Source organism: Trichechus manatus, unplaced genomic scaffold, assembly GCF_000243295.1.
Source record: "Trichechus manatus latirostris isolate Lorelei unplaced genomic scaffold, TriManLat1.0 scaffold00067, whole genome shotgun sequence".
Classification (NCBI taxonomy): domain Eukaryota; kingdom Metazoa; phylum Chordata; class Mammalia; order Sirenia; family Trichechidae; genus Trichechus; species Trichechus manatus.
Window position 1 is genome coordinate 13627577 of NW_004444003.1, and position 16821 is coordinate 13644397.

At 41.7% G+C, this 16821-nt stretch overlaps 1 protein-coding gene across 1 annotated transcript in view; it reads right to left on the minus strand.

Annotated features, from left to right (window-relative positions):
* Positions 1 to 12946: 12946 nt before the first annotated feature.
* Positions 12947 to 16821, minus strand: part of LOC101343877 (placental protein 13-like) — a 4358-nt gene continuing 483 nt past the window's right edge. Inside the window, 3 exon segments of the mRNA XM_023734321.1 lie at positions 12947 to 13187; positions 14713 to 14914; positions 15424 to 15500. Coding sequence (XP_023590089.1) covers positions 13062 to 13187; positions 14713 to 14914; positions 15424 to 15500 — 405 coding nt within the window. The 3' untranslated portion in view covers positions 12947 to 13061.

The window sequence follows — 16821 nt, forward strand, 5'->3', positions numbered from 1 at the left end:
GGTGATAGCTGGGCACCATCTAGCTGTACTGGACTCAGTCCGGTGAAGGTCTTGGTAGCCGTGGACAATTAGTCCTTTGGACTAATCTTTTCGTTGTATCCTGTTCTCTTCATTCTCCCTTGCTCCCGAAGAGATGAGACCAGTGGAGTATCTTAGATGCTCAGGCCCAATCTTTTATATACCGCTTAGATTTAATGATGGGGGTCCTGGTGGCACAGTGATTAAGTGTTTGGCTGCTAACTAAAAGGTCGGCAGTTCAAATCCATCAGCCACTCCTTGGAAACCCTACGGGGGGCAGCTCTACTCTGTCCTGTAGGGTCGCTGTATGTTGGAATTGACTCAATGGCAGCAGGTTTTTTTTTTTATTTAATGATGGAGTGCTGCTGTGCACATCCGATTTTATGACTCTGGGTCAGACGATAACCCAGTTCATGATGGCGGCTCAGGCCACATGGTGATTTGGAGGCCCATGGGTAAGTGTTCAGCGTTTACTAAGGTCCAATAACAAGCCAAAAGCAGTTTCTCAAAAGGAGAATAGTTATCTGCAGAGGATGGCAGGGCTTTGTTCCAAAATCCTAAGGATCTGCACTGTGATTTACCATAGGGGCCTGCCAAAGACTGCAAACAGCATCTGTATCTGTAACTGACACTTCAAGCACCATTGGATCAGTTGGTTCATCTGGCCCAATGGGTAGAACGGCTTGCATGGCAGTGTGAACGTGTTGCAGAACCTTCTCTTGTTCTGGGCCCCACTCAAAACTAGCAGCTTTTTGAGTCACTTGATAAATAGGCCAGAGTAGCACACCCAAATGAGGGATATGTTGCCTCCAAAATCCAAAGTGGCCCACTAGGCATTGTGCTTCCTTTTTAGTTATGGAGGGGCCAGATGCAATAACTTATCCTTCACTTTAAAAGGAATATCTCTATATTCCCCACACCACTGGACCCTAGAAATTTCACTGAGGTGGAAAGTGCATGAATTTTTGTCGGATTAATTTCCCACCCTCTAACATGCAGATGTTTTACCAATAAGTCCAGAGTCATTGACACTTCTTCCTTACTATGTCCAATCAGAATAATGTAATCAATGTAATGGACCAATGTGACGTTTTGTGGAAGGGAAAGGCGATCAAAGTCCCTGTGGAGTAAATGATGACATAGGGCTGGAGAGTTGATATACCCCTGAGGTAGGATGCTGAAGGTGTATTGCTGGCCTTATTAGCTGAAGGCAAACAGCTTCTGGCTACGTATTTCAAAATAGGTATGGAGAAAAAGGCATTAGATCAATAGCTGCATACCGGCTACCAGGAGATATATTAATTTGCTCAAGTAATGAAACCACATCTGGAACAGCAGCTGCAATTAGAGTCACCACCTGGTTAAGTTTCTGATAATCCTCTGTCACTCTCCAAGATCCATCTGTTTTTATCATAGGCCAAATAGGCAGGTTGAATGGGGATGTGATTGGAATCACCACCCCTGCATCCTTCAAGTCCTTGATTGTGGCAGTAACCTCTGTAATCCCTGCAGGAACATGGTATTGCTTTTGGTTTACTATTTTCCTAGGTAGGGGCAGTTCTAATGGCTTCTATTTGGCTTTTACTACCATAATAGACCTTACTCCACATGTCGGGGATTCAATGTGTGGGTTCTGCCAGTTGCTGAGTATGTCTATTCCAGTTATGCATTCTGGAACTTGGGAAATCACTATAAGATGGGTTCAGGGAACCACTGGACCCAATGTGAGATGGACATGAGTTAAGACTCCATTAATAACCTGATCTCCATATGCCCCCACTCTGACGGGTGGGCCACACTGACATTTTGGGTCTCCTGGAATTATTGTCAGTTCAGAGCCAGTGTCCCATAATCCCTGAAAAGTCTGATTATTTCCTTTCCTCCAATCAACAGTCACTGTCATAAAAGGCTGTAGATCCCTTTGGGGAAGGCTAGGAGAAAGATTAACAATACAAATTTTTGGAAGTGCAGTGGGGTCTTTCCTCAAGGCGACCCAGCCTCTTCTTCATTCAAGGGGTTGTGAGTCTGTAAACTAGCTCGTGTCTGGGAATTGATTGAGGGCCATGACGCCCTATTCTGGCTATTCAAATTAGACTGCCCTTCACTTGACCTAGAATTCTTCAACTTGTACAGATCAAGTAAATATTTAGTAGATTTCCAATCTGTTTCACTCCTAGGGACACCATGGTTAAGTAGCCAATGCTGTAAGTCCATACAGTCAGACTATTCTGATTACTGCTTTGACTCCGCTGTCCGTTATGGTAACCACACCCACCTTGTCTTTGTTGATTGAGTGCTGCCACCTGGCCCCTACCACCATGGGGGTCCAATCAGGCCTATTGTAGTTAGGTGTCTTAATTCAGTTAGGGCAGCTCCCACTATCAAATATGACTTACATAAAATAGCAATCACAGCAGTCTTCAAGGATGCTGGGGCTCCCTTCACAAATTTGTTCCTCACTGTTGTGGTAAAAGATGTGTCCTCTAAGCACTCCATGTGTGAGTCTATAGGTATAACCTGATAAATCCACTCTAACATGCCAATTTCCCTAAGCCTTTGGATCCTTCTTCTACAGCATACCAAGGCAGGTCTGGTACTTCAGCTTGATTTAGTGAAGGCCGGCGTGTAATCCATGCTTCAGTGAACCAACCAAATAAGCTATTAGATCCTTTCCTAACCTCTTGAGCTGAAACATTGAGTGAAGAATCTGTGCTTAGTGGGCCCATATCAATAAACTCAGATTGATCCAACTTTATGCTCCTTGCACCAATATCCCACCCCCTTAATAGCATTCCCACATCTGTTCCTCAGGTTTCTGTTTATACATATTATAAAGTCAAGAAGTTCTTTTGGAGTGTAGCATACCTCCTTCTGGGTCACATTTTGTACTTTACCTTTGGGGCTTGCTTGGGACTTAAGTCTAGTTATAGGTGTAGAAGAAAAATGGTGGTGTGGATGTGTTCTGAGAACATTCAGCAATGTCTTCTAAGGCATCTGCCTCAGTGATGCCCCAGGCAATGACTCAGATGCCTCCCCAGGCGATGGCTCAAAGACTCTTCAGACACAACTGAGTTAATCTCATCAGATGAGGGTGGTGGGGCTAATGGTTTTACTGGGGAGGATAACTTAGAAGACAAAGCTGGAGCAATCTCTTCAGATGGGAGTGAGACGGCTGGTTCTGTTGGCAGGAGTGATTCAACAGAATTTAGGGGCTCAGTGTCCCCAGCTTCCTGATTATCTGCCCACATGTTCCAATCCCAAGTTTCAGGATCCTGTTTCTTCCCAATCAATGCCCTCACTTTAACTTCAGACACCACTCGAGGTTGGGAATTCATCTGGTGTTGTAATTCAGCCACTCTTATGATAACAGTCTGGGTTTTGTTTTCAGCAGTATCAGCTCTGTTACTACAAGAAATAAGTATTTCATTTGGGGCAAAAGTGGCAACTTTGAGGTTGTTTATGCGGTGTTGAGCTGTGACGCTGAAGTCCTGAGCTCATCTCTTTCTTTCACCACTTTGTCTAGTAAAAGTAGGACTGATCAACCAGCTTTCTTATATGTCTCATTCTGACAAAATTGTAGGAAACAGTCAAATATGCAATCACCCAGAGCCTCCCCTCTCACCAATACTTGATCTATTGTTGTTAGGTGCTGTCGAGTCAGTTCCAATTCATAGCGACCCTATGTACAACAGAAACAAACACTGCCTGGTCCCTCACCATCCTCACAATCATTGTTATGCTTGAGACCATTGTTGCAGCAACTGTGTCAGTCCATCTCGTTGAGGGTCTTCTTCTTTTTCACTGACCCTCTAGTTTATCAAGCATGATGTCCTTCTCCAGGGATTGATCCCTCCTGATAACATTTCCAAGGTATGTGAGACATAGTTTCACCATCCTTGCTTCTAAGGAGCATTCTGGCTGTACTTCTTCCAAGACAGGTTTGTTTGTTCTTTTGGCAGTCCATGCTATATTCAATATTCTTCACCAACACCACAATTCAAAGGTGTCAATTCTTCTTTGGTCTTCCTTATTCATTGTACAGCTTTTGCATGCATATGAGGCAATTGAAAACACCATGGCTTGGGTCAGGTGCACCTAAGTCCTTAAAGTGACATCTCTGCTTTTAAACACTTTAAAGAGGTCTTTTGTGGCAGATTTGCCTAATGCAATGCATCATTTGATTCCTTGACTGCTGCTTCCATGGATGTTGATTGTGGATCCAAGTAAAATGAAATTCTTGACAACTTCAATCTTTTCTCCATTTATCATAATGTTGCTTATTGGTCCAGTTGTGAGGATTTTTGTTTTCTTTATGTTGAAGTGTAATCCATACTAAAGGCTATAGTCTTTGATCTTCATCAGTAAGTGCTTCAAGTTCTCTTCACTTTCAGCAAGCAAGATTGTATCATCTTCATAACACAGGTTGTTAATGAGTCTTCCTCCAATCCTGATGCCACGTTCTTCTTCATATAGTCCAGCTTCTTGGATTATTTGCTCAACATACAGATTGAATAGATATGGTGAAAGATATGATCCTGACACACACCTTTCCTGACTTTAAACAATGCTCTATCCCCTTGATCTGTTTGAACGACTGCCTCTTGATCTATGTACCGTTCCTCATGAGCACAATTAAGTGTTCTGGAATTCCCATTCTTTGCAATGTTATCCATAATTTGTTATCATCCGCACAGTTGAACGCCTTTGCATAGTCAATAAAACACAAGTAAATGTCTTTCTGATATTCTGTACTTTCAGCCAGGATCCATCTGACATCAGCAATGATATCCCTGGTTCCACCTCCTCTTCTGAATTTGGCTTGAATTTCTGGCAGTTCCCTGTGGATGTACTGCTGCAACCACTTTTGAATGATCTTCAGCAAAATTTTACTTGTATGTGGTATTAATGATATTGTTCAATAATTTCTGCATTCCGTTGGATCACCTGTCTTTGGAATGGGTACAAATGTGGATCCCTTCCAGTCAATTGGCCAGGTAGCTGTCTTCCAAATTTCTTGGCATAGACAAGTGAGCACTTCCAGCGCTGCATCCATTTGTTGAAACATCTCAATTGGTATTCTATCAATTCCTGGAGACTTGTTTTTTGCCAATGCCTTCAGTGTATCTTGGACCTTTTGCTTCAGTACCATCGGTTCCTGATCATATACTACCTCCTGAAATGGTTGAGCATCAACCAATTCTTTTTGGTATAGTGACTCTGTATTCCTTCCATATTCTTATGATGCTTCCTGTGTTGTTTAATATTTTCTCCATAGAATCCTTCAATATTGCAACTGGAGGCTTGAATTTTTTCTTCAGCTCTTTCAGCTTGAAAAATGCCGAGCATATTCTTCCCTTTTGGTTTTCTAATTCTAGGTCTTTGCACATGTCATTATAATACTTTACTTTGTCTTCTTGAGCTGCCTTTGAAATCTTCTGTTCAGCTCTTTTACTTCATCATTTCTTCTGTTTGCTTTAGCTACTTGATGTTCAAGAGCAAGTTTCAGAGTCTCTTCTGACATCCTTTTTGGTCTTTTCTTTCTTTTCTGTCTTTTTAATGACCTCCTGCTTTCCTCATGTATGATGTCCTTGATGTCATTCCACAACTTGTCTGGTCTTCAGACATTAGTGTTCAACATGTCAAACCTTGAGATGATCTCTAAATTCAAGTGGGTATACTCAAGGTTGTACTTTGGCTCTTGTGGACTTGTTCTAATTTTCTGCAGCTTCAATTTGAGCTTGCATATGAGCAATTGATGGTCTGTTCTGCAGTCGGTCCCTGGCCTTGTTCTGACTGTTGTTATTGAGCTTTTCCGTTGTCTCTTTCCACAGATGTAGTCAATTAGATTCCTGTGTATTCCATCTGGTGAGGTCCACATATATAGCCACTGTTTATGGTGGTGAAAAAAGTTACTTGCAATGAAGAAGTCATTGATCTTGAAAAATTCTGTCATGCAATCTCTGGCATTGTTTCTATCACCAAAGCCGTATTTTCCAACTACCAATCCTTCTTCTTTGTTTCCAACTTTTGCATTCCAATCACCAGTAATTATCAATACATTTTTGATCAAATTCAGACTGCAGAAGTTGGTAAAAATCTTCAATTTCTTCATCTTTGGCCTTAGCGGTTGGTGAGCAAATTTGAATAATAGTCGCATTAACTGGTTTTCCTTGTAGGCATACAGATATTATCCTATCCCGGACAGCATTGTACCTCAGGATAGATCTTGAAATGTTCTTTTTTAACGATGAATGCAACAGCATTCCTCTTCAAGTTGTCATTTCCAGCATAGTAGACCATATAATTCTCCGATTCAAAACAGCCAATACGAGTCTCTTTCAGCTTATTAATGCCTAGGATATTGATGTTTATGCATTCTATTTCATTTAGATGATTTCCAGTTTTCCTAGACTCATATTTCGTATGTTCCACGTTCCTGTTATTAATGGATGTTTGCAACTGTTTCTTCTCATTTTGAGTCATGCCACATCAGCAAATGAAGGTCCTGAAAACTTGACTCCGCCCACATCATTAAAGTCAACTCTACTTTGAGGAGGCAGCTCTTCTTCAGTCATCTTTTGAGTGCCTTACAACCTGAGGGGTTCAACTTCTGGCACTATATCAGTGTTCCACTGCTATTCATAAGGTTTTCACTGGATAATTCTTTTCAGAAGTAGACCACAAGCTCCTTCTTCCTAGTCTGTCTTAGTCTGGAAGTTCAGCTGAAACCTGTCTGCCATGGGTGACCCTCCTGGTATTTGAATACTGGTGGCATAGCTTCCAGCATCCCAGCAAAACACAAGCCCCCACAGTATAACAAACTGCAAGATGCATGGGGGGGTGATATTTTGTGTATTTCTATTGCTACCTCACCCCATGGATTGCCAGTGCCCTCTTTACTACTGGAAGCAGAGTCATCAACATCTTTAAGACTAACCAGCCTTGAGAACCAATTTAGAAAACTCATCCTTACAATTTTTTCTCTAGAACGACTCTTGGTACCAAATGTCTTAGACTGGGTTCTCTAGAGAAACAAAACCAGTCAAGCATGTGTGTGTAAACACACACACACACACACACACACACACACACACACACACACACATTTATATCAAGGAAATGGCTCAGGTGGTTGTAGAGGCTGGCAAGTTCCAAGTCCATGAGTCAGGCATCAGGCTGGATGCTTCTTCCGACTTATATAGCTGCAGTTGCTGACAAACCCAAGATCAGCAGGTCAGACGGCAGGCTTTTGGCTCAAGTACGAAGAACTGGAGTTCAGATGATGACGAGCTGAATTCAGGATCCAGAGCAGAGTAAAAGCCAGCGAGCTTTGCCAGAAAGTCTATATATACTGGATGCAGACCACCCCCAAGGAAACTCCCTTTCAACTGATTGGCTGCTCATAGCATATCTCATCATGGAGGTGATTGCGTTATATCAGATCTCATCACAGACGCGATTACATCATTATGTAACTGCCAAACTACATCATAACTGCCAAACCAGTGAGAATCATGTTCCAGCCAAGTTGACGCACAACCTTAACCATTACCAAACCAAAAACCCATTGCCATTGAGTTGATTCCAACTCATAGTGACCCCATAGGGTTTCCAAGGATGTAAATCTCTACGGAAGCATGATGGTTTCCAACCATCGACCTTTTGGTTAGCAGTCCATCACTTTAACAACCATGCCACCAGGACTCCTTTTAACCTTCAGAGTGGGTAAACAAGTTGGCAGATCATATTTATGTACAGTAGGAATCCACTTGTGTAAATTTAAATACAAAATAATGTAAGTATTTATGGATATCTATGTGTATTATTCAGAGCCCTGGTAGTAAAGGCATTAAAAGCTTGGCTGCTAACAAAAAGGTGAGCAGTTCAAATCACCAGCTACTCCTTGGAAACCCTATGGGGCAGTTGTATGCTGTCCTACAGGGTTGCTGTGAGTTAGTAAGGTTGGAGTTGAAGAACAAGTTGTGGCAATGGTCATGGTAAGAGATAATGAGAATTATCAAAATTTACAGCTGAAATAGTCTTTGTGGACAAAGAGGCTTATTCCAATGGGATTGAGGACATAGGGAATCCCAACAATCCCCCTATTGTTTTAAGATCATTGTCCATAGGCTTTTTTAGAGCTGCAAGTCTATTTGAGAATTTGCTTTCTGCTCTGGACATTTTCTGAGGATAGCAGGAAGTTCTCGTTCAGAAGGCCAGCACATGGTCGTGCAGAGGAATGAAAGGAAGATTAGGAGAATGGACTAAATGGAAAAATTGGAGCAAGGGCTGTTCCTAGAACTGGGAATGACTGGGACAGACATTAGAGTACTTTTTAGGGACAAAGATAGATGTTTTGAGTTGATGATTCTGGTTTGTCTTTCTATGTTTTGATGTTAAAAGCAAAATGTCTCAAATCTCCATTATGTGAAGCTAAAATTTAGAACCATTTGAGATTTAACCAGATTTTCTTAAATTCATGTAGATCTATTTTTTTAGGTAATACATTGCTTTTCATAAGTGGTTCTCCAGACTTACTAAGAAGCAGAAGATCACAGCCTCTCTAGCGAGAAGGAGTTGTCAGGAACTCAAAGAAGCTGAGAAATGGAGGATGGAGTCAACTGCTGTAGAGAAACACTCACAGAGAGAATGACTGGGATGTGCCTGGCTATTTTTCAAAATTGATATGAACCACTGACTGCTACATACACCTCTTGTTGCTCCCATTTTGAATCAGAGTGTTAATTGCATTTGTCGTATGTCTGTTTCAACATTGCATGATTTTTTTTTGAATAATACTTTATTGTGTTTTCAGTTACAGTCTACACAGCAGTTTAGGTTCCCATTCAACAGTTTCTACACAAATTGTTCAATGACATTGGTTACATTCTTCACAATGTGTGAACATTCTCATTATTATCGTTCTGGTTGTTCTGTTTCCGTTAAGCTAGTTTCGCTGCCCCCTTACATTTTCATCTTTGTTTTAAAGTAATTGTTGACCCTTTGGTCTCACATAGATAATTTTTTAAAGGAGCACAGTACTCACGGGTGATATTCTTTATTTTGTGAACCAATCTGTTATTTAGCTGAAAGGTGACCTCGGGTTAGTTAGGTTCAAGGTTTAAAGAGTATCTCTGTACAATAGTCTCGGGGAGTCCCCAGCCTTAACTGGTCCAGTAAGTTTGGATATTTTAAGAATTTAAGGTTCTGTTCCACAGTTTTCTCCCATTCTATCAGGATCCATCTGTTGTGGCCCTGATCAGAATGGTTGGTAGTGATAGACAGGCACCGTCTAGTTTTTCTGGTCTCAGGGTAGTTGAGGCCATGGTTCATGTAGACTATTAGTCTCTATAGTCTAGTTTCTTCTCTGAGTCTTTGGTTTCCTTATTTCTCTTTTGCCCTAGATGAGTAGAGACCAATAGTTGTACCTTAGATGGTAGAGACCAAGAGTTGTACCTTAGATGGTCGCTCACATGTTTTAAGACCCCAGGCATTACTCACCGAACTGGGATGTAGAACATAAACTTTATGAACTATATTATCAGCATTGTATGTTTAGTGTGAATGGGGCAGCTAACTTGTCTCTTTGGTGCACATATGGAGAGGAACTAGACAATTTATGCTCTAGTAACCTTATGAACAGCTGGTCCTGATACAGATGATGACACGCTGGACTTCAATTTGGAGCCTGTTACTGTGACTAAATGAAATTTGAGGACTTTTGAGACAAACAGGTCAGTGTTTTTAACATGTGGAAGGTGTGTAAGTCATTGTGTCACAAGAGTGAAACAATAGCTAGTCTTCAAGGATGGCCCCCAATTGTCCGCAACTCACAATAGCACAGTAGATCCTTCAGAAAACTCAACTCTCTGCCATAATCTGAAGCCACATAACACATTACCCACATGAGCCCAGTAAAACCACAAATGTGGGAGAGATAATAATAAATTGTTTCAAACAAGTATGTTTTGGAGGAAGTTTGCTATGCTGCAATCCTTAACTGGAATAAGTCTAAGCTAGAGTTTGGTCACTGCATCCATGTGTTTGTAAATAATGATTGTTCCAGTAGTAAATTACATCCTCCCTGATGTAAAACCCCGGAAGTTTAGTTCTAACCATATGCCCCAGATTTCTATCCACACAAATTGGAAAATATTGCAATTCTTTGGATAGAAGAAAAAAGGTATTCCTTGAAGGCAAGCATCGAACTTCTGTGGGTCTCTGACTATTCCTTGGACTGAAAATTCCAAGTGCTGAGTTTGTCATTTTTCCTCCGCAGATTCATCCACTGCATTCTGCATAAAGCCAGGCACAGTGTTGATGCTAAACCTTCACAGAATGAATGAAAGAATTAAAAATTTTTACTGATTTTTCTCGAATCATAGTTTCTTTCAAAAATATCCAATTATAAGTCCATCAAATGCGGAAGAGGCTGTCTTTTTAACAAATGGTCTAGCAAAACTGGATGTCCATCTGCAAAGAAATGAAATAGGACCCATACCTCAAACCATACTCAAAAACTAATTCAAAATGGATCAAGACCTAAATATAAAACCCAAAACTATAAAGATGATAGAAGAAAAAATAGGGTCAACACTAGATGCTCTAATACACGGCATTAACAGGATACAAACCATAACTAACAATACACAAACAGAAGATAAGCTCGATATCTGGGATCTTCTAAAAATTAAACACTTATGCTCATCAAAAGACTTCACCAAAAGAGTAAGAGAACCTACAGACTGGGAAAATTTTTTTGCTATGACAAATCCAGCAAAGGTCTAATCTCTAAAATCTACAGGAAGATCCAACACCTCTACAACAAAAAGTCAAATAATCCAATTAAAAAATGGGCAAAGGATATGAACAGACACTTCACCAAAGAACACATTCAAGCAGCTAACAGACACATGAGGAAATGCTCCGATCAGTAGCCGTTAGGGAAACGCAAATCAAAACTACAGTGAGATACCATCTCACGCCAACATTATTGGCAAGAATAAAAAAAAAAAAAAACAGAAAATAACAAATGTTAGAAAGGTTGTGGGGAGACTGGAACTCTTATACACTGCTGGTGGGAATACAAAATGGTACAACCATTTTGGGAAACAATATGGCACTTCCTTAAAAAGTTAGAAATAGAAATACCATATGATCCAGCAATCCCATTCCTAGGGATATATCCTAGAGAAATAAGAGCCATCACATGAATAGACATAGGCACACCCATGTTCATTCCAGCATTGTTCACAATAGCAAAAAGATGGAAACAACCTAGGTGCCCATCAGAAGATGACTGGATAAACAAACTATGGTACATACACACAATGGAATACTACGTAACAATAAAGAACAATGATGAATTTGCGAAGCATCTCACAACATGGATGAATCTGGAGGATATTATGCTGAGTGAAATAGGTCAACCACAAAAAGACAAATATTGTATGAGACCACTACTATAAAAACTCATGAAAAGATTTACACTCGAAAAGAAATAATCTTTGATGGTTATGGGGGAAGGGGTTGGGGAGGGAAAAACACTAAATAGACAATAGATAAATGGTAACTTTGGCGAAGGGTAAAACAGTACACAATACTGGGGAAGCCGGCACCACTTGTACAAGGCAAGGACGTGGAAGCTCCACAGACACATCCAAACTTCCTGAGGGACCAAATTACTAGGCTGAGGGCTGTGGGGACCATGGTCTCCGGGAATCTAGCTCAATTGGCATAACATAGTTTATAAAGAAAATTTTCTACATTCTACTTTGGTGAGTGGCATCTGGGGTCTTCAAAGCTTGTGAGTGACTATATAAGTTACTCCACGGGTCTCCTCCTGTCTGGAGCAAGGGAGAATGAAGAAAACCAAAGACACAAGGGAAAGATTAGTCCAAAGGACTAACGGACCACAACTGTTACAGCCTCCACCAGACTGAATCTACCACGACTAGATGGTGCCCAGCTACCACCACCAACTGCTCTGACAGGGATCACAATAGAGGGTCCTGGACAGGGCCAGAGAAAAATATAGATCAAAATTCTAACTAATTAAAACAAAACAAAACAAAAAACCAGACCTGACTGGTCTGACAGAGACTGGAGAAACCCCGAGAGTTTGGCCTCCAGACACGCTGTTAACTCAGTAATGAAGTCACTCCTGAGGTATACCCTTCGGCCAGATTAGACGGGCCCATAAAACAAAATGAGACTAAATGGGCAAGTCGGCCCAAGAGCAAGGACAAGAAGGCAGGAGGGGACAGGAAAGCTGGTAATGGCGAACCCAAGGTCAAGAAGGGGAGAGTGATGACACGTTGCGGGGTTGGCAACCACTCTCATAAAACAGTATGTGTATTAATTCTTTAATGAGAAGCTAATTTTCTCTGTAAACTTTTATCTGAAGTACAATTAAAAAATAATAAAATTAGCTTTAAAAAGCAAAAAAAAAAAAAAACAAAAAAAACCTAGTAGAAGGGTTTAAAAATCTTCTCTTATTCATTCCCTGCCTCTAAGGCAGGACTACCTAATCATTTAAAAGGAGATTCCACTGTATCCTTCAACTCTTAACAGTTATTACTGGTTTGTTGTTATTGCTAATTATGTTCTAAGATTTAAATTGAACAATAAAAAGAAATTATAGCTTTGTGGTCGTAGACAGCTGCCTAACGTCTCAGTATAGTGGTCTAAAATTGGGGAAAGATTGTTGGTTCAGAGTGCCTGACACATAATAAGCACCATATTAGGATGTTTTTGTCATTTCATTCTAGACATTACAATGATCTTGTTACTCACTCTATGTGCCAGAGACGGTTTATCCTTTTTGATTCCCCGATCCCTCCCACAGTACCCTTGTGTTCCTCTTGGTGATGACCACTTCCTCTTTGCTGGTTCTTTAAACGAGAACAAGATCCTGTTAAGTTTGCAGAACTTTTAATGACCAACTGTGGGGCAAGGGTGAGGAGGACCCCATTTTATTAGTGGGCTCTTTGAATTCCATGTTTACCAAGATGGAGAGAGCTCCTAGACAATGGGGAGTATGGTCACTTCCCTACCTTGGAGGCATCCACCGAAGTCAGGGAGATATCTTTCCACACCTGCATAATCTTCACAGACCCTGGCTAGGGTCGGTGAGCAAAGCTGTAACAATACTGGCCATTTACTATTACCTGCAAGAAGGAACATGTTGCAGAAAGAAATACAGTATACTACTGTACCAGCTTTCAGTCTTTCTTTCCTTGTTTGTCCCAGTACATACACCGTCCACCTGGAAAACTCCCAATCACACTTTAAAACCCAGCACATTACTGATTCTTACAGATTGCTTTTTGTGACTATATCAGACAGCTGTTCACTCTGTTTTCTGTGTTTCTTTCATTCCTCTGTGAGGTTCTGCCACTCTATACTGCACGATCTGTGTTGGCTTAACCTCCTCTCTAGCCTGGAAGCCCCCCCATGGCCAGGGATGTTGTCTCATGAATCTCTGAATCCCTGTATCTTTCCCAGCTTCTGTCACAGAGTAAGTTCTCAATAAATGTTCACTGAATGCATTATTTTTCAGTTCCACAAAGCTTTACTGCCATCTACCGCTAATGGCCCAGTTTCCTCTTTTAGGTAGCTCAGGTTTGGGATCTTGAAGTTAAAGAATGATACTCAAGTGTTCTTAAAGCCAAAGACTAGTACAGATGGCTCAAAAATGAGAAATTATTTTTAACAGCTTATAAGTATATAAAAAGACCTCCCACCTGAATCTTAACAAAATGTTAATATTTTGCCCATTCATTAAAAAAAATCAGAAAGTTGGAATATATTCTTTATTGGCAAAGTTATGAAGAAACAGCCACATTTTAGGAATTAAATCAAATTTAAAATGCACATACCTTTTGAACCAGCTATTCCATTTCTATGAAATTGTCCTCCAATATATTAGGATCTTGTAATGACAGAAGTGTTGTATAAAAACCTTATTGCAGTATCATTTGTAAGAGCAAACTATTGGAAACAACCTGAAAGTCCATTGTAAAGATCAATTAGTTTTTTGGTACATCCTTTTCATAGAATATTGTGCAATCAATAAAAAATAAGGCAGCACATTGTATAGAAACAATGGCAACAAATAAACACATGTTCCCAAAGTGTAATGCCTAGAAATCATATCAACATTTGTTTAAAAGAAATGAAAACTGTCATATATACATGTATGTATATATATGACATACACATACATCTATATCTGTTACATATATGCTTATATGAGCATAGATTATCTCTGGAAAGACAGTGAAGAAACTAGTAACAGTTGTCTTGGGGAGGAGGATTGGGGTTCAGGAGTGAGACGTTAGAGGAAGACTTCATTTTGGATTAATTAAAATATTTTATTCATATGCATATGTTAACCATCTAGCTGTATAAAAATGTAAACAACAGTACAGGTGGAAGTGATAGCTGTGGGTGAAGACAGAAGAAATTCTCCACCTTGGGGAAGTGGCATGTGCGCTGCCCTTTAACCCTGGGCAGATCTGGGAATAGAACAGAGCATGGCAGTACAGGCAGAGAGTGGTCTGTGAATGAAGCCTGGGGAGGAGTAGTTATTGCGATGACCCCAAGGGCCTCTTGGGGTCAGACCAGGGACAGCTGCATCCCTTCTGAGAGTTCCGAGAGGCCAGGTAGTGGGGGGTGCCCGGGCACACTCACCGGCTACTGATTATGCAGCACCCAGCTGCTCAGGGCAAAGGATTTGCAAAGGGCACGTGGAAGGCTCACCTCATTCCTCCAACCCCTGGCCTGAAGGCTGTTCATCACCGCACACTGGCCAAAGTAGACTCGGAAATGGAAGGCGATAACTGACTTCTTGTGAGTTCCATTGTGGAAATCCACCTGCACTTGCAGGTCCTTGCTGAAGGGCAAAGCACTGCATGTTGGGCACGTCCTTGATTGCCCCAGCACACACTCAACACACATGGACATATCTTTTCCCATCTCCACCCCTCTGTGGAACAGAGGCCTTTCTGGGGTGACGCTGTAGCCCTGGTGTCTGTGGGGCTGCTTCAGCTCATCCTGCCCAGGGTGGCAAGCTGCTCTATGCCTGATCCCAAGACCAACACTGAGCAGCACTCACTGACCAGGGCCTATTGATTGTCTCCTGAAAATTCTATGTCTTTTGATAAAAACCCACAGCCCCCACACCCTGAGTGGCCCCTGTCCCCAGACCCTCAGCCCTGCCCACAATCCAGGAACTGTAGGGTTAATGTCTGGCAGTGTAGGAGTCTTCAGGGCCTGCACCTGCACTGTGCCACCATCATGCTGATTAAACTTTTTTAACATCACTCATACTTGAGGTGACCTCTAAGCGCTAATATTCTCACGTCTCCTTTACCCCTCACCCATGGGCTATAGAATCTTCACCTGAAAGAGATGGCAGGTGTTTCCCTAATTGTCACCAAAGAAACAATAGACAAGGACAGATGCAGAGTGTATGGGACCTGTGGTGAGAGTCACAAAAGAAGATGAAAGGGGCAAGGACGAGTGTGACCTCCCTCCTACAATGTGCCTAGAAGCATATCAGGATAGAGAGCAAGGACACAATTCTGAGGGACCCTCTGTTCCCACTCCACCACAGTCAAGTCCCTGCTGTGTGAAAAGACACCAGGGTGGGAGGGGAGGGCGAATAGTTCAGAGCAAGAATTTCAGAGCTACATTCCCTGAGCGATATTATGCCAATTAACTGAGTTGTCCCACGAGACTATGGTCCTAAGCCTTCAAACCCAGAAAACCAACCTCCAGAGGTGTTTGCAGTGGTGATTTACCCTGCACTACTGTCCTGCTGTGTCAAGCGTGGGATGGATGAGGATTTTGACTTGTTTGTCTGAAATGGAGTCATTGTTATAGAGAACAACGATCCCTTGAGTTTCTTGGCTCTCCTGTTTTGTCTTTCCCCCAGAATCCTGGAGAGTACTTCCAAGGCACTAAGAAGGCCCTCATGGAGTCCTGGTGGCATAGTGGTTAAGAGCTACGGCTGCTAACCAAAAGCTTGGCAGTTTGAATTCACCAGCTGCTCTTTGGAAACCCTGTGGGGCAGTTCTACTCTGCCCTATACGGTCACTATGAGTCAGAATTGACTCAGTGGCAGTGGGTTTGGTGTTTTTTTTTTTGGAAGGCCCTCATAGGGTTGTTATAGGGTCACTATGAGTCGGAACTGACTCAACAGTAACTGGTTTTTTGGTTATGGTTTTGGTAAGAAGGCCCTGCCTCCACTTGCGTTGTGGGTATGACTCTGTGCTGGTTCTCTCTGGAATTTAAGCTTTAACTCCAACATGGTCATAGCACTCTTATTTTCCTCTTTTTACTGACCTTTCTCAAGATCTTAAGACAAGGATGGATTGGTCTAGAAGCAAAGGGGGAAGGCAAGGCAAGTCTGGTGATTCAGGGCACTGCTGTTGATTTTCACATGCCCGATTTTCATACTCTTGGGCCTGAGTATCTGTATGGGCCTCCCACCCCCAGAGAGTGCATGGAATAGGATGAGATCAAGTTGGCCAAGCTGACGCCAACTGCACTGAACCACCAAAGGCATCTCTCTGCAGGATTACATGGGGTCACAGGTCTGGTGGAAAGTCTCATGCTGGCTGCCATGGTATTTTCCATCTCCAGTGCTTTAGCCACTCCAAAGTGGTGCTTCATCTTATCCTGAGAATAAAACCCACTTCCATTTGAGTACAATCTTGTTTTTTTTTTTTATATATATTTTATTGTACTTCAGGTGAAGGCTTACAGAACAAATAGTTTCTCATGAAACAGTAGTAC